Source organism: Amphichorda felina (assembly GCF_050947745.1).
Source record: "Amphichorda felina strain 45539 chromosome Unknown scaffold_5, whole genome shotgun sequence".
NCBI lineage: Eukaryota > Fungi > Ascomycota > Sordariomycetes > Hypocreales > Bionectriaceae > Amphichorda > Amphichorda felina.
In genome coordinates, this window is record NW_028145045.1 from 1045993 (window position 1) to 1063080 (window position 17088).

The 17088-nt window shown below is 55.5% G+C and overlaps 5 protein-coding genes across 5 annotated transcripts; 2 read left to right on the top strand and 3 right to left on the bottom strand.

Annotated features, from left to right (window-relative positions):
- Positions 1-102: 102 nt before the first annotated feature.
- Positions 103-3435, top strand: BRE4 (uncharacterized protein; the record flags this gene model as incomplete). Its single annotated transcript, XM_083194604.1, has 7 exons — positions 103-885; positions 938-2257; positions 2365-2536; positions 2583-2704; positions 2763-3020; positions 3083-3300; positions 3354-3435. 7 exons carry the CDS (start codon positions 103-105, stop codon positions 3433-3435), a joined length of 2955 nt encoding a protein of 984 aa, XP_083049517.1.
- A 91-nt stretch (positions 3436-3526) lies between these two features.
- On the bottom strand, positions 3527-8495 carry dna2 (bifunctional ATP-dependent DNA helicase/ssDNA endodeoxyribonuclease DNA2; the record flags this gene model as incomplete). Its single annotated transcript, XM_083194605.1, has 5 exons — positions 3527-6310; positions 6368-6862; positions 6902-7006; positions 7055-8329; positions 8451-8495. The coding sequence occupies 5 exons, from the start codon at positions 8493-8495 to the stop codon at positions 3527-3529; spliced, it is 4704 nt and encodes a 1567-aa protein (XP_083049518.1).
- A 482-nt stretch (positions 8496-8977) lies between these two features.
- On the top strand, positions 8978-10168 carry ACO1O0_005180 (uncharacterized protein; the record flags this gene model as incomplete). The annotated part of the gene is made up of 1 exon (XM_083194606.1): positions 8978-10168. The coding sequence occupies one exon, from the start codon at positions 8978-8980 to the stop codon at positions 10166-10168; it is 1191 nt and encodes a 396-aa protein (XP_083049519.1).
- Positions 10169-10383: 215 nt separating this feature from the next.
- On the bottom strand, positions 10384-13120 carry ACO1O0_005181 (altered inheritance of mitochondria protein 21; the record flags this gene model as incomplete). The annotated part of the gene is made up of 2 exons (XM_083194607.1): positions 10384-12131; positions 12184-13120. The coding sequence occupies 2 exons, from the start codon at positions 13118-13120 to the stop codon at positions 10384-10386; spliced, it is 2685 nt and encodes an 894-aa protein (XP_083049520.1).
- Positions 13121-16146: 3026 nt separating this feature from the next.
- TVP18 (TVP18/Calcium channel flower) lies at positions 16147-16880 on the bottom strand (the record flags this gene model as incomplete). The annotated part of the gene is made up of 4 exons (XM_083194608.1): positions 16147-16447; positions 16523-16624; positions 16766-16781; positions 16844-16880. The coding sequence occupies 4 exons, from the start codon at positions 16878-16880 to the stop codon at positions 16147-16149; spliced, it is 456 nt and encodes a 151-aa protein (XP_083049521.1).
- Positions 16881-17088: the final 208 nt, after the last annotated feature.

Below are 17088 nucleotides of genomic sequence, written 5' to 3' on the forward strand. Positions count from 1 at the left end.
CCTGGGGGGCTTTCACCTCTCAACCAGAACTATCTGGCTCAAGCGAGACCTGCCCTTGGAAGCAGGCAAAACTCATCCGTCACCTTGGGACAAATCGAGCAGATGGTCTCGGGAGACAAGATCGACACGGAAACCTATGGAGTCTCCGAGCTACGCGATGGCTTCTTCGACGCCTTGTTCCTCAAGCCTTCAAATACGTCAGACTTGGACTTCAGGGAATATGCAAAAACCACTCTTCCACGGGCATTTGACAAGGGGCATCCGCTGTCTCCCAAATATTTCCTGTCCAGGCAGATGCATGAGATGCGCTCACTGGTCATCCGGGTGACAACGACTAGAGCGGGCATTCGGTTGCTCAAGACCTTCTTGGCCTTCTTCATCGCTTATATCATCTGTCTTATACCAGCTGCTCGGGACTGGCTCGGGAGGTATAGCTACATCATGGTTGTTTCCGTCATTCTCAACCACCCTGCTCGAACGGTCGGATCCCAGATTGAGGGCGCCATCATGACTACCGTCGGGACCGCTGCAGGACTCGGCTGGGGCGTGATTGCTATGCTGCTATCCACCTCGACTCTGGCAGCCAGTGCTGGATATGGGGGTATTCTTGCCACGTTCCTCGCCCTCTTCATGGCTGTCATTGCCTGGGTGCGATCCTTCTTTGTCAAGTTTCATCAGGCTGTTTTGTGCGCTGGTATAGCCATCACTTTTACCACCTTGGCCGAGACATTTAGCCGGCGCATAGACTGGGAGAAGATTTTGAGTTACGGCTTGCCTTGGGTCATAGGTCAAGGCATTGCCTTGGCCGTTAACTGTCTAGTGTTCCCCGACGCTGGTGCCCGGCCTCTCGCTGTTATGATTAACAAATTCTTCTTCATCGCTCAGGTTAGTCATCGTGCCAATTAAGAACAGGGGAGATGTGTACTGACAATCCTAGGATTCTCTCGTTATTCCTCGCCCTCGGGACATAAGGTTAAGGAGGTCGCTGGCCAAAGCCTATGTCGATCTTTCAACTGTCTGTCGTGACATGCGCATTGACATTACTGTGACGAGGTTTCGTCCAGATGATTTTAGCGATCTGCGAAATCTGATGCAAGCCGTCATTCGAGCTTTTTTGTCAATGGAAACGGAGACCTTCATGTTCCAGGAACAGGGTGATCAAGGGACCGTCGCTGTCACCGCCAATGCGCCCCCACGGCGATTCGACGAGGGGCCCGGTCGGGCCCGACTCGGCTCAGCCTCCTCGACCGAACTGGAGGATGCTAGCCGTAAGGTCACTCATACTTTGGCAGGGCCTTCCAAGGATATTCTAGCGTGTATGAGGGAAGGGCTGAGGCGCAGCCACGCTGCGTTGATGGATCTGTCTGGCTACCGCAAACATATAGGACCTCCGCCCGACGTCTCTTCCGACATTGGCTCTATCCGGGACCGCCTCAAAGCGACCCTCTTAGCATTTGACGACGTTGAGGCGAAGCTACTCAGCTCGGGCGAACTGGACCCTTCCTCAACCCAGGAGTCTGAAGTGGTTGAACTCTTCATCTTTGCGAGGCATGTTCGTGAGGCTGCTGCCACCGTTCATAAACTCCTGAATAAGGTAGAGCGCATGCAAGAGAGTCCGAGCTGGCCGCGGATATACATGCCATCGTATCCGTTCTGGAAATCGTTGCACAGGACAAACCGCCAGGTCCGCCATGATAGGGGCGGCATCACTGCAGGTTCCTACCAGGTCACCTTCTCTGATATTGCGAAGCTCCTAGACAAGATCAAATCTCGCGACTACAAGCCTGCGCCGCGCATGAGGCCAGGCTCGCCTGAGCCTGATGAAGAGCCCTTAGGGGTCAAGAGCACCCATGCTACGATGGATGCCGGGACTGATGCCAAGACGGATAAGGAAAAGAAGGGAAAAAGATACAAAGCCTGGCGTGTGCTCCATCGCCTTCAGGGATTCGAGACCCGGTACGCCTTCAAAGTCTGCTTGGTCACTTCTTTGCTCTCAGTTCCGTCGTACCTCAAAGGGCGGAATTGGTGGGACTACTACGAAGCCTGGTGGGTAGTCTCTGTGAGTTGGATCATGATCCACCCTAGAGTGGGCGGAAATATCCAAGACCTCGTTACTAGAGCGTTTGCTGCTGTCCTAGGAGCAGTATGGGCTGGCGCTGCCCACGCCGCCGGCGGCGGAAACCCATTTGTCCTGGCCGTTTTTGCTGCCATCTTCATGATTCCCATGCTCTATAGGTTTATACAGAGCTCTCATCCGGTATGTTGCGCTTTAGTCTATCGTGGCGATCCACTACTGATGTTTATACTTAGAGATCTGGCCAAATAGCCTGTCTGTCCTTCACAATCATATCTCTTTCCATCCAGTACAACCAGGATAGGTCGACTGCTCGTGTAGCGTTGTACATGGGGCTTGCTTTTCTTGTGGGAACGGTTGTTCCTATTGTCGTCAACTGGGTCCTCTGGCCTTTTGTTGCAAGACATGAGCTCAGGTTTGCCTTGTCTTCTATGATGTTCTTCATGAGCATTATCTATCGAAGTAAGGGCTTCTTACTGAACTACCTGCTCTACTCTAACCGGCTCAGGCGTCGTGACTAGATACGTCTACTTTGAAGAAGGCCACGAACCTACGCCTGAAGACATTGAGCGATCAGAGATGCTCGAGGGCCGCCTCCGAGAGGGCTTCGTCCGCATCAGGCAATTGCTGGTAAGCCCGGCCGTCCCGTAACCCCATCCACTGAGCCTCTTCTCACGCGTGGTCCTAGGTTATGACCCGGCATGAAATCCGCCTCCGTGGTCCCTTTGACCCGCTCCCTTACTCAGCCCTCGCCGACGCATGCGAACGCTTCTTCGAGTATCTCATCACCGTCCGCCAGTCGGCCATGTTCTACAACCCTGGCTACATCCGTGACAACCCGGTCGCTGCTGAGAAACTCCTGGGATACCGCCGTGACGCCGTGGCTGCGATTCTGGGAAACCTGTACATTCTCGCCGGGGCCCTGCGATCCCAGCGCCCAGTCCCCGTATGTTCCTCTACTCTCCGGTTTGGGGGATTGCCCAAGACATGACTCCTAACAGACGTTAGCGTTACCTGCCTAGTGCCGCCGCTGCGCGTAGGAAGCTGCTGCTTCGCACCATGGAGCTCGAGAACGAGATGGCCGCGTTCGCCGAGCAGAGCGACGTGCACCACCACAAGAAGTGGAGCGACATCTACAGCTACTCCTACAAAGAGAGCTTGACTGGCTGTGTCGCGCAGCTCGAGGAGCTGGATAAGTATACGAAACTAATCGTCGGCGAGCAAGCGTAAGTCTTACTAGCCTCTGCGGGACGTACCCAGGATGCTTACGAATTTATAGATGTGGAGAATTCAAGGACGACGACGACGATGACTCCGACTCCTCTGGCGATGAGAACGATGAGAACGATGAGGATAAATAGTGGACTCAAGACATGGATTTGATACCCTAAAACCTGCCATTTTCCAACACCCAATACTCCTGCGCGCTATGCCTGCCGTAATTTCCAAATGCTAGTATGCGCCGTTGGTCATCTCATTCAAAATATCCCTGGTGATGAGTTTCCCCTTTAGTAACGCCCGCTCTCCAATGGTTGCCTTCTTTGGCAACAATCGCCGATTCTCCTTTCCAGTGTCCTTTGGTTTCGCGCCTCCCTGCGCTTTCTTTGGGGATGCCCTCGCTTTTACCGGCGACTTGGACTTTTGCGTCGGCCCCGTGGCTGTGATCTGTGTACCCAGATCCTCAAAATGATGGCTCTCCAGAGCGTCCTGGGGTAGATGGTATATCCAATCCCGTGTCTCCATGAGGGAGATGAACTGGCTCAGCATGTTCTCCTTGCCGCTGCCTTTCAAGGTGCTCATGCTCCCGACAACGAGGAGCTTGGTCTTTGCCCGCGTAAATGCGACATTGATCCGCCGCCAGTCCTTGAGCAAGTCGCCAATGTTGCAACTGTCGTTGCTCCGTACAAGGCTTAACACGATGACCTCCTTATCACGTCCCTGGAACCGATCGGTTGTATGCATCTCCACACCTGTGTACCCTCGGAGTTGTTCCTTGAGGAGGAATAGCTGAGCACGATAGTGGGTCATAACACCGATCTCCCCGGCGGGAACACCAACGCCGAGGAGACTGTCGACGAGCTGGGAAACAATGCGGGCCTCGGCCGGGTTGACGATACGCTTTCCTTGGGCTTCTTCGCGAACAGGAGGCTGGAGCGTGTCTGTGTTGATAAAGCGAACGCGAGCCTCACTCTCCAAGAGATCGTAGAGCCAACAACGGGACGGGGCGGGCCCAACACAGAAAGACCGTGGTGTGCCTGGGAGCGCAAGAGATGATGCGTCGTAATGCCTCTGTCTCAAGGCGTCCATCCTTGGGATCTCGAGTTTGCGGAATCGCAACGACTCAGTGCCACAACGGAGTCGGCCATCGTAAATTAAGGTGTTGCTGAGAGTCATGATGTCCTCGCACATGCGATACTGGTGCTCTAGGTTGACGACCGATTCTGGATGGGAATCGGACAGCAGCTTGAATAGACTCACGTCCAGGCCCCCCTCCCGAGCTTCTTCGTTTCTCACTACTGGTGGTAACTGGTTGTGATCTCCGACCAAGACAAAGGTGTTAGCCATTCGGATGGGTCCGGCGCAGATAGGAAGAGTGATCTGAGAAGCTTCATCCACGATACAGTAATCGAACGAGCGTTCTTGGAAGACAGGGTGGTTGATCCCCAAGCAGGTCGTGGCAACAATTGGTGTGCCGTGCCAGGCCTCCTTGATCTCTTCGAACGACTTCATGGGAAGGCCAGCCAAGGTGGCAAAATCTTGTACCTCGGGATGAACCTTGGCTGGTGCGCCCAGTCTAAGAATGGGGATCTTGTCGGATTTGAGCTTGAGAAGAATGTTGTCGACGGCGGTGTGCGTGTGAGATGTGAGCAGCACACTCTTGCCCTGGGAAGTAAGGGCACGAATAATGTGGGCGATCGTCGTCGTCTTGCCGGTGCCAGGCATACCCAAAACTAGGGCGTAGTCTTGCGCGCTCATGACTTTCTCTATGGCCTTCTTTTGGTCAACATTGAGACTATCACCGCCCGTCACCGTATACTGTGTCGCCACTGTCTTGAATCGGGGGGCATTTAGATCGACCACCAGCCGTCGTATCTTGCTCGCTTGGGGAGCATTGTCCGCCATAATCTGCACAAGATTGTTCCTGACTGTGGCCATGCCGTTGCTGAACTCGTCCTGATCTAGTCGATATCGAATAGGCGGCTCCTTGATCTTGCCTTGTGTTGCCTCTGGTGCTGAGCCCTCGGGCGCGACCTCCATGATGCTAGCAAAGACTTGGTTGTCGACCTCGTCGAACCCCGGCTGGCGAATGCGGGCGTTGTGAAGTCGTCTGTCTACAGCCACGCTGATTCTTTGCTTCCGCACAGCTGTAACGTAGCCAATAGCTAGGGCAAAGTGGCCCTCCTCGTCCGACACCACAATCGGCTCGCCCACGTTGAGTTCAGACTCCAGAAATGAGAAACCTGGTGGGTGGTGCCGTTTGACAAAGGTATAATGAAATCTGTTGATACGAGGGTTCTCCGTGTCGACAGAGGCAGAGCCTTCTTCAATGATGACATCTGCGAAACAGCGAGATTTCTTTTCTCGCTCCGCACTCGTCATGGTCCAGAGTTCTCTCTTGTTCTTCTGACTCTCTTTTTCTTCTTTGGTTAGTAGGTTTTCCCACTTGATGAAGAACCCCTGATGTTGAGGAGTCAAATGATTGACGATCTCATCGAATTTCTCGTGCATATCGCTTGACACTCCGTCTCCGTCGTCCGCCAAGCGGTGGTAGATGAAGCACGAAGTCTTGGCATAGCACTTGCCACACATGTGCTTAGACTTGAGCATCGGCGGCAGTTGAACGCTGCGCTCTCTGATATAGCACGCTAGCTGGTTCCGCTGCATCACCATGTGGCGTAGCTCGTGTCGAATGGCCGGTATTCGCAACGTCCTTGAGGTCTCCATGTAGTACAATATACCGCAGGCTATCTCAATATCGTAGCGATCCGAAAGAAGGAGTGTGTAGAGAGCAGTCTGAGCCATGTGGTTCGGGCTAGGATGCTTGCCAGTCTTGACTTCGAAGGGAACTGTCAATGTCCGTTTCTTTTTGCCATCGATCATAGCAACTTCCACGGTGGCATCGATATTCCCTTTCAGGCCGTACATTGGGGACCAAACGTGCTCTTCGACATCTAATAGTTTGGTGACTGCCATATTCGCCTTTCTACCGCCTCGGTCCTCAACAATGCCATCGGCCTATGTAAATGGTGAGTGAGTGAGGCACATAAAAGTTGTAATTTGAATTGAACATACCTTAGGCTCAGATGCTACAAAGGCAGAAGCCCAGTGAGTGAGCTCGGCCATCTTCGACTCGAGGTGTTCTCGAGCAAGGGCCATGCTCACTTTGATAGTGTACAGATCCTCGACATGTTTTTCTGTGATCCTCTCGATGACCTTGGTGAGAAATGGTCGGTCCCATTTATTGGCTAATAGAGCCTCCTGGAAGATCTCATGAAGGATAGTTCCATAGACGAGCGGCGGCGAGGCTTCGCTTGTGGCCTTGACGCGGTCCTGCAGAACCGCACGCCGCATACAGCCAAAAGAGTCTGCGACCACGGTAGAGGAGATGAGTTGGTCCGGGTGGAGGATTAGGAGATTCTCAGCGTCGTCGACAATGCACTGGCCCTTCAACGAGAAGTCCCCAATCACATGGACATATGATTCGGCATGGGCAGGTGTGTCGTACCAGCACCCTCGGAGGTGGACAACCCTCGAGATTTTGCTGCCATCAGCTTGGATCAAGAGTATCTATCAAATGTTAGTTTGGCCCATGGGATGGGCTGGCACAAGGCTTGCCTTCTCAGGGCGAGTCACGCCGTATTTGTCGACGTAATCTCCCTCTAAAACCTTCGTCACTAAGTATCGCTGGATGGTCTTGGGCTTCCTGCCGGGCTACCTTCCACTTAGCAAAGGTTATCTTGGGCTTCCTTGCCAACCTACAGATTGGGTCGAATTCTGAGCTCTCGCGACAGACTGGGTCGCTGCCAGCTCAACAGCATCAAAATCAATATCTCCATCGTCTAGATCGCCGAATTCGTCGTCAAAGTCGTCTGATTTATCGTCTGATCTTGAGGTCATAATAGCGGCGGCCTTCTTCGGGGACACTCCGCGATGGGTGTTTACCAGTGCTTTGGGTTGGGCGCTCGGTGTGAGGTCAATTGCGTCAAAGTCCTCGTCGTCTAGATCGTTAATCTCGTCCGCGGCACCAACATTCTGGTTCACCTGGGCCGCATCAACCGCAGCCTCGAGGTCGTCAGAGGTAAGATCCACAGCAGGTCGAGATCCAGTCATGGTCGCTTCTAACTCGATGAATGTATCGTCATCAAAATCATCATCGCCGTAATCCGAAAGCACGTCTGGGGCCTTGCTTTCCGTTCCTCTTCGACAGGGTGTCGAATCTTTGATAGGGGATCTCCTCTTTTTCTGGGGAGACGGGGATGTGGGCATTAACTCCTTCGTCTCCTCCGGTTCCGGTTCCTGAATGCTACTATTCACGCTGTCCAGTAGCTGGGTAACCAAGGAAGATTTTGAAGCTGCTTCCATCTCACGTTGAGAGTTGCTGCCGCCGCAGGAGGATCTGGTCTTCTCCATCTTGCGCCGCTTTGGGCCGTTGAGCCCGTGGCTCGCGGCTCTTCGCAGGCTTGCCAGGCCATGATTCCCCACCACATCTCTGTGCGGCCGCGGCGAGGACGATATCATCAGCTGAGCGAGCGCTGGGTTGGCAAGTCCGACAGGCGTGGTGTGAGCTTCGTTTTTGCCGAGTGAATACCGATCCCACAGCTCCAACGTTGGGTCTGCATGGGGGGATTTGAGCGCCTGGGCAAGCTTCTTGACGTTGACTGCGGGGGTAGTCGGGTTGTCGTGAGCAGGCGATGATATGGGTGAGCTGCTTCTCGCGCGCTTCCTGCTTTTCCGGGCTAACATTGGGGATAGGGCATCGGCATAAAGGGTATCCGGTTTGCTATCCCACATGATGCGTTCGTTGGGAGAGATGTGAGCCTCCTCCTCGGCGGCGCCACTAGGGTCCATGAAGTCTTTCCATGTTAAGCGGTTTATCGGCGTGGCGGCGGTCTTGTCATCATCCTCCTTGGAAGGCAGAACACTGCCATCTGCTTCTATCTCCTTCTCGTCGGTGGTCGAGTCCTTGGATTCGTCATTCTGAGCGGGGTTGTACTGGAACTTGCTGAGTTTCTTCTTCGTGACTTCGGACACTGGCTGCAATGGTCGCGGGTTGGGTTGGTTAACAGGATGGCTTCTAGAACGTTGCCAAGGTGACCGCTGTGGTTTCAGCGTTAGCAATGGGTGCAAGTGGGAGCAGGTAGTATGGAGGCTTCACCCTCGATAACCCAATATGCTCCGAGTACGATTTTTGCAGAGGCATTTTTAAGTTTAGGTCGACCAGAGCAAGAAAGATGCTCCAGCATGGCCGCTTTGGTCCAACATGAAAGACTCCAAGTCGACCTCCTCCTTATGGTGGTGTGGTGGTGGTGGTGCTGCTGCTCCCGTGCAGGGGACGCGTCTGAACCCGCCAGGCGCGTCGCACCCCACTTTAACAACGCGCCAGCCGTTGCACGGTTACAGGGGGCTTGATCACTAAGGTACGTACCTGGGCAATTTGACGAACCATCCCCACGTGACGTCGTCTTTGTCGATAGCGCTACCTAGAGCTGGCAGCAGGGCAGAGCTCCAAGGCTCCACTTCTTACTGTGACCCGTTTGCATCATCATCGGTCCACCTAACTGGCAATAGTAGCGGGGATCTGGTCTCAACATTCGACCACCCCAATCACCTCCGAACCTACCGGCCTCGAATCTTCCCCCCCCAGCGCACTTCTCAGAGGCCATTATCTGTTTGCCTCTTATCATGGAGGGGTCAAACGACGGCAATGGCCGCCCCGGCGGTGACCATGGCGGGGGTGACCACCCAAAGAAGAACATGGTGTACATGGACAACATACGCGAACGCATCGCCGAACTCGAGCGTACCGGGCAGACCCTCCGCGCAGTGGCCGCGCCCTACAAGGACGAGGCCCGCGCGCAAATTACCAGGGCCCTCGGCGACGAGCCCTATGGGCTCTTCTACAGCCTCATGGGCATCGACAAGAGAAAGGTCCTCGCCCAAGGCACGGGCCTCATCGCCACCATTGCCGGCATCAACGGCCGCAGCCTCGACCAGCCGCAGGTCGAGGCCGTGGCCGACAACATGCGCGACAATGCCCAGTCCACAGCCATGCTGCAAGCGACTCTGGACGCGGGCATCGTAATGGCTACGATCCCTCGCTGGAAGACCGTCCCACCTTTCCTGAAGCGCAGGGGCTCCCTCGCTCTTACCTGGCCGGTGATCCTGATCGTCGCCTACGGGATTCCGGTGCAGCTATTGCTCCAGCCTGTAGCTATGGGCATCAACACCACGCGCTCTGCGGACTCGATGAGGAAGGACCCCAGGTTTCAGGGTTGGCGTCTCGATATAGCAAAGGAGTTGCAACGGATATCTCATGAAGGTATTCAGCCCGGGCAAACAGCATCTGGCGGCCCCTCGAGGGAGCAAAGCCCATGGGCCCAAGCGTCCTCCTCAGCCTGGGGCTCCGGATCTCAATCTCAGTCACTGGACCAGGGGAGCAGCGAGTCCTGGAGCAGGCAGCAGCAGGCTGCGTGGGAGTCAACTCCCCAGCCTCAGAGGCAAGAACAGACCCGCAGCGACTCTTGGGATAGCGCCGACTCATACGACGACGCCTCGCCCGTCGCCCCAACCTATAGAGCCACCCAGGGCGACTCCAGCGGCTCCGCGTGGGACCGCATCCGCCACCAGGCAGAAGCCCAGAGCAAGCAGCCATCTTCCCGGGCGCAGTGGTCGCCCCCGGCCACGCAAACGCGGGAGAGCTGGGGCGAGGAACAGGACAAGAGCACAAGATACCAGGGCCCGAAGGAGAGCTATACATACTCGTCTGCGGATTTGGAAAAGTCCACACCCAGGGACCAGGCGCAGCGCGAGTTTGACCAGCTCCTGGATCGGGAACGCCACGGCGTGGATCAAGAAAACAAGAGATGGAAGTGACATGGATTGGTGAGCTCATGATATTTATGTACTTATTACTGTATACTACTAGTAGTGTAATCCTTGGGCACGTACGAATACAGCTAGCAACCTACATTACCTTTATTCACTTTTGCAACCAGACAAACAGGCAAGGGCAAGATGGGTGATTACAATAGAGAACGGCATAGTCCTTCATTCATTATTTAAACACACAATTATTATTTAATGCTCACTTAAGCCTTGACCTCATTCTCGACGTCTACGGGATCGACCTTGTCGCCGCCGTCCTTCTTCTCCACTGTAGCTTCCAACACACTCTCACCAGCCATGTTTGCCACAAGCGTCTTCTCCTCCTTCTCAGGCTCCTCCGCGGTCTTTATCTCCTCAGTTGTCTCTGAGGGTGCTTCCGCGTCTCCGGCCTTCTCACTCTTACTCGGCTCTTCCGCGACCTCTGGCTCTGGCTTGGATTCCGGCTCCGCCGCCTGCACCCCGGGTTCCTCCTCCTGGGAGGGTGCCTCCTCTTTAGGAGAATTCTGCTCGGGCTCCTCGTCGTCGACAGAAAGCCTGCCTTCTTCTGGATCGATTGACCACGAGGACTGAGGTAGAGAGAAGCTCAGCACCGGGCCTGACGACTTGGGCTCCTCCGCCGGCGGGGCAGGGCTCTTGGCCGGGGCCCGTCGCTGAGGTCCACGCGCCCGTCCCTTGCGAGCATCAGACAGCGGCACCTTCTCCTTCTCTTCCGAAGCCTCCTTCTCCGAGGGCTCTTCCTTCTTGTGAACTTGCGGTCCGATCTTCAAGCGCTGGTTCAGGTCGCTCATGAACCCAGCCTGAAGGGCCGCAATCTTACCACCAGCAGGTCGGCTCGGCACCGGTGGCTTCTCCTTGCGGGCCGGGATCTGGGGCTTGGGCTTCTCGGACACAGGCGGTTTCGACTTAGCATCGTCGCCCGAACCTTGCCTGGGCTTAGGACGTGTGGGGATGGAAGGGCGCTGTGATGACTCCGACGGCTTCTTAGTTGGTCTGGTGGGTACTTCAGGTCTCTCCTCTCCCTCAGGTGTTGTTACGGTCGTTTCGTAGAGCTGGCTCTCGGGAACGTCCTCCCAAACATCACGGCTTGGGAACCGACGAGGCCCAGTCGCCCGCTTCTCCACCTTCAAATGTTCCTGATGTGACGTCCACATAGGCCTTGACTCGTTCAAGGGAAGAAAGTTTCCACCGGAGCGACGCTTAGCCTCCCTTTCAGCCAGCTCCTCTTGGTGCTGGGCAAAGGCATGGGCTGGCGTGATCGGCCGTTCACCCTGGTGGCCGGACGACCGCGACCTGTGATGCTCCGCCTCGGGGAGATCTGGGGTCAACACAGTTGCTGTGTAATGAACGCTGCTAGGCGCATCCTCCCAGATATCCTTGCTGGGGAAGTGATAGTGATTCTTGTTCTCTTCTGCCGCCTCGGCCAGTTTCTTCTCCTTCTTCTTGGCTTCCTCGGTGAAAAGGGGCTCGTATTCTTCGACATCTTCCAAGGGCGTGCATCGAATCTCAGGCTGCGAGCTGTTCTTGTGCAGGCTCAAGAGTCCGCTGGTAGGTCGACTAGGCGCATCCTCAGAATCGTGATTGCTACCACTTAATTCCGGGTGAGGGTGGACGGCAGGCTGCTGCCTGTAGCCATTGGCGTCCTTCTCGACTTCGTCGGACGCGAGAATTGGGGCGGAGTACACGTGGTTCTGGTCATCCTCAGCGGGCGGCTCGTCGCCGTAGGAGCGGTACTCGGCATGGGTGGGTTCGTCGATGTGAATGGCAGCCTCATCTGGCTCAATAACCGACGGGGTGGATGTGTTGGAGGCGACCTTGGCCAAGGACGTCGACCTACTATGTCCGTCCTTCTGGGCCGCAGATCCAGGTCGAGGTGAAGTTATGCGAGTATACTCGTCGCTGGCTTGGAAAGCGACCTCGTCGGTAGGAGTACCGCGGAACTCAGGGGCAGTTCCTACTATGCAATTAGCCGCTATCGCATCATAATGGGAGTTGCTATTTCCTACCAGTTCCAGCACCGCGGCTGGCCGTGTCCCTGACCAGCCTGTTCAGCTCAGTGCTGGTGAGGGCATAGTCATTCTGGCGATCATGCAGAGGAGTGTGCTCCTCCTTCTTCAACAGCTCTGGGTGCTTCTGGTAGTATTCCCTCTCGAGCCTGTCCTGGGGCGCCACACCGTGGCCGTGGAGGCCGTAGCTTCCTGGAGGAAGGATCCGGGCGCTATGCTTGCGGATGTGGCTCTTGCTGCTACTTTCCGAAGGCCCAGGCGAAGGCGCTTGCACGTCACCCAGGTGGGGGTTCATCGGGACACGCTGGCCAATCTCGGGGATGCCATGCTCATCGTCGGTTTGTAGGTCACTGCTCACGGAGAAGGTCGTGCTGGACCTCTTGTGGACGCCCTCGCGAGACACGGCACGGTCCTCAGCATTGGGGTGACCAATGCCAAAAGCAGCCGCGCGATCCGAGTCGGTGCGAGTGACGGCCATAACGCGCTTCTTAGCACTGTCGGCAGGCAGGGATGGCTTGGGAGCATGGAGCTTGAGGTCTTCAGCGACGGTGCGGGTCTGCTCGGGCGACGTCGACCGGGACCGCTCCTTCTCGGCGTTGTCGAACTCGGCGATGGCGGTATATTCCATTCCCTCCTCGCCGACAGAGGGCATTGGCACGCTTCCGGGGCGCAGGATTGGGTCTTCGACGGGTTCGAAAAGCCCACGGTTGGGGCTCAGAAGGCCTGTCCTCGAGTGGGCTCTGGCGAGGATGGTCTCGTTCAAGGGCGAGGGAGCGAAGCGGTCGGCATTGGGGGATAACGAGCGCTCGGGGCGCTTCCTCGAGGGCCTCGGGGGGATCTTGGGACCAGAGGCGGCGCCGTTGGAGCTGTCCTTGTCCGGATTTCTGGACGGGCGCGGAGGCACCGCCGGTGTCGCTTGTGCGGTTGTGGCAGTCATGATTGCTGACAGCGTCTGTGGGGAGAAACTATAAAACCGATAGTTTAGATATGGAACGACAACAAAGAGTTGCAAAATGAAGAAAACGAGAAATGAAAAAACTGCGCAAAGCCCCGAGCAATACGCAAGCGGCCAGGAGTTACTCCCGAAGCATGGGATCAAACTTCGGCGGTGTAATAAATAGCAAGGGATGGCGCAACCATTCAGGATCCGACGGGAAGTCAAAGCCCGGGCCACACTCCCTTGCTGTATCTTATCAACCCTCGATCCCCAGTTGCAATGCAGGCAAGATAACCAGCAGTGCAGCAGCACCTGCTAGTCAGCCCGAGCGGACAAATCGGAATCGACGCTCCTCAGGGCCAAAAAGAGGCTTCTGCTGATCCTGCCAACTTGGCGATCCTTGCAGGCTGTGGACAGATAGCTTGTCGCATATTGATAACAGCTCCCGTGCATGCGATAAGCACGGGTCATATCCCCGGCTCTGATAGGGGGAAGGGCGACAACGAAAAAAAAGCACAGAGCTCCAAACGGAGCAGCGGGCGCAACTTACATTAGGTATGGTAATCGTAGTTGAAATAGTAATAGTGGTATCGAGTACCGGTGGGTGTCGTTATGATGACATGAAAGAGAAGCTTTGGGTACAAGTATATCCGTAATGTAAGTGCTGGAAGAAAAGCCAATGCTCAGATGCGCGTGTGTGAGAGGCCGGGGGCAGATGGCTTTTAACGGGTACGGAACTAATATAGTATCTCAAGTATCACACCATCGGCACCATTGATGAGGCACGGCACGACAGGCTGTCTTATATTCCAATCGCAAATCTTTCAGACCAGGTGACGGTCTCTCGTCGTCACCACCAGCAACCGCAACTGGAGCCATTCTGGCCAAGAAAAAACAGGGGTTTGTCGACCCAGCTCGACCCAGCGTGTGCGCCAGGCGGATCGCGCACTGTGTTGCTCACCTGGCACAGCCCCGCCAATTGCCGGTTCCAGCTATCAAAGATCGGGGGGTGGGAGGCCTGTGACCGGAACCGTTTCGTGGCACCAGTTTCGGTGCAGTTGGTCCTCAATGCGCCGATCCCATCACCACCTCCTGCCCATGACCTCCGACTACAAACTGAGAGCATGCGCGGGCGCCTTTTGAGTCGAGAGAGCTTCCAGAGTCAGCAGGGGATGACCAACAGACCGGCAAATACTGGCTTCCCGCAAACTCGGTCCCTGGCCGAACGCCAGGACCGCACAGTGCGTCGCGTCCCCCGCATCGTCCGCCCCACCGGCCGGACTGGATCGTGACCTGCAAGCCTCAGCCCCCTGGCCAGCCCAACTGCCCTTGACTCTAATAAAGCTACTATGTCCGAAGTACTACTATAGATTGTAGATGCAGGCCCCTAGGCGGTCTGGATGCATTGAGCTGCGGCTTGGGTCCAGTCATTTGACAACACGCGGTTACTAACCACTTCAAAATTGGGCATCCATGAATGTCCTCCTGACGCCTTCGTGAGGCAGTTTGGGGCCGCAGCGCTGTACAAAGTAGCTTCTGGTGGCTGGCATTCGGGTAAACAGGGCTGGTCCACTGCTGTGACTGTGCTTCGGACCCACCCAGCATCACTGTGGGAAACTTGGAACATTGCCATCCGTGGATCGCCCAACAAAGGTCTTCTCTGGAATTGCAAAGAACCAGGAATCGAGATCCAACGTCTAACTTCGACTGCATATGGAGTGCGGGGTGATGCGAACAGCGATGCCAATGCCATGACTATGCATTTAATTTCCTCTTTCCCGTTGGCGACTTGTCACAGTCTTGACACATAAGTTACCTATCTAGGTGCATTTGCAACAGCCTTCCGCAGACGAGCCACATCGGAGCTTCAGGACCTATGCAGGACCACCCACCGGCTCCAGTCGTTGGGATGGGTCAGATGACGTGAATCGTTTCGGATCTTCCCACCTGTCAGGTCGTCGTCTTCGATCGCTTGGGCTGATCTGCATCATCTTTCGTCAGGAACAGGAAGAACCCCTCCCGGCCGTCCCAGGACCCGGCACATGTACTACTAGTACTCGTAGCTTGGGTCCAGAGGAAACCTCGGGTTGAATCATCATGCATAGTAGCACCGCCCGCCAGTGGAAACCACGGACAACTATTCCATACGTTGTGCTGGGTACTGCTTATCTATCTATCCATATGTATCCAAACCACCCATGGATACATACCTGTTCGATACTATTCTGGGAATACGAGCCCCCAACGGAATATACTTTCGCTGGCCTGGGCTCCTCGGCGCTGGAATGCCCTGCTTTTCAGCGCCCGCCTCAACGGAGTCAACGCCTGCGGGCGGCCATAATCCGGGGCTCTCCTCCGCAATCGTGCATTCGCATGCCGGAGCTACCGAGTTACACCTGCGCCTTACCCCTTGAGGCGAGGTCGCGACAGTAGCAGGGTTTTAGGCCGTCACGAGGCCAGCAAATGGTTTTCCGGGCCCCGAAATCAAGACGCCGCAGCGCCTGGCCGTTGCTCTCAACGGCCCGTGACACATCGGCCCAGTTTATATGGAGCTCCTTATTTGGGAAGTGTTCCAGAACATCTGCCTACCTAGTAGTTACTTTCCCAGCCTCTTGGAGGATCCCTCTTGATTGAAGAAGACCATCCCAGCAAAGAGGACACTATTCCATAGTATATGCACGTCTCAATCATTGATTGTAGATTCCATAAAGAGTACCAGCTATTCTTCTCCCCGTACGCCGAAACTCAAGCCCTAGCTAGGCAAACAAGGCTGTTGCTCTCCTCTCTGAGAGCCATGGCAAACACCAAGTTCATACAATTAGGTTAAGAAAACCCATCCACCTCATCCACCCGTGGACATCTCCTTTGGTTCAAGTGCCCCTTGCGTATCGCTATCTTCTGCCCCTATACTGCTTTCTTCCGCGTCGCAGTTCATCGTTTGCCAGTCGCAAGACTGACGGGCGGGCCGAGGTCTTTTTCCCAGTTGATCGTGTGCTGTGCTATAAATCGGATGCAGCACAGGTCCTCTACACAATCATCTGCGCGACACCCTGGCCGCCGAGCGTCTTGCTGCCGACAAAGGCCTGGCCCTTGACGGCGGCGAGCAGGTAGCAGATGGAGGTAAGGCCGAGGAAGACGCCCGCGGCGATCAGGCTCGTGTCCGGGCCAATGGTGCTGAGGAACTGCAGGACAGCCATGACGCCGTAGGCGGCGGCGCGAAGGTAGTTGGTCGAGATGGTGCGGACGGCGGCATCGAACTTGCTGGAGGTAGGGCAAATGCGGAGCAGCAGCGGGACCTCGACGAACAGAATAAGGAAGGCGGATGCTCTATAGTCGCGTAGATCGTTAGGCTTTTGTTTTTCGGAGACCTCGCAGGATTAGCTCCTCTGAGGGTAGACTTACATCGCGAGCGCGCAGAAGACGATGATGATTGGGTGGGTGATGGAGGTGAAGATGTTGGAAATGCCGACAGCAAGGCAGACGATCATGGACAAAAGGCCCAGCCTAAGAACCAAGTCAGCCACTCGATCTCTAGATGTTCTCCATTTGTCGCGGTGGTATCGGCGGCCAGCTCGAGCGCGGAATAGATTGGTCGAGGGCCGCCAAGGACCAGTGCTTGTGGCCGCGTCACGTCGCAAAGCTCACCATTGTCCGTAGATGCCTGGAAGACATGTCAGTATTCCGATAGAAGATAGAGAGAGCTTGCTCTAGGATGCCACATACTGAAATTACGGGTCTGGAACTCCTCTTTGAGCGTCATGATGGCGATTTAAGGGCGAGCCTTTGGTTGGGAAATAGGAGAGGCGGCGGTCGTCGTCAGCAGGTCGCGCGCAGCACAACAAGAAGCCGCGGTGTGTAGATTCGATGGGCTATCGGTAGAGTATGGTCTCGACGTCGCAGTCGCAAGTAGGAGTCGCCTTCGGTGCACGTTGGTGAGGGTTGAGAGGTTTGTGTAGATGTCAGCAGTT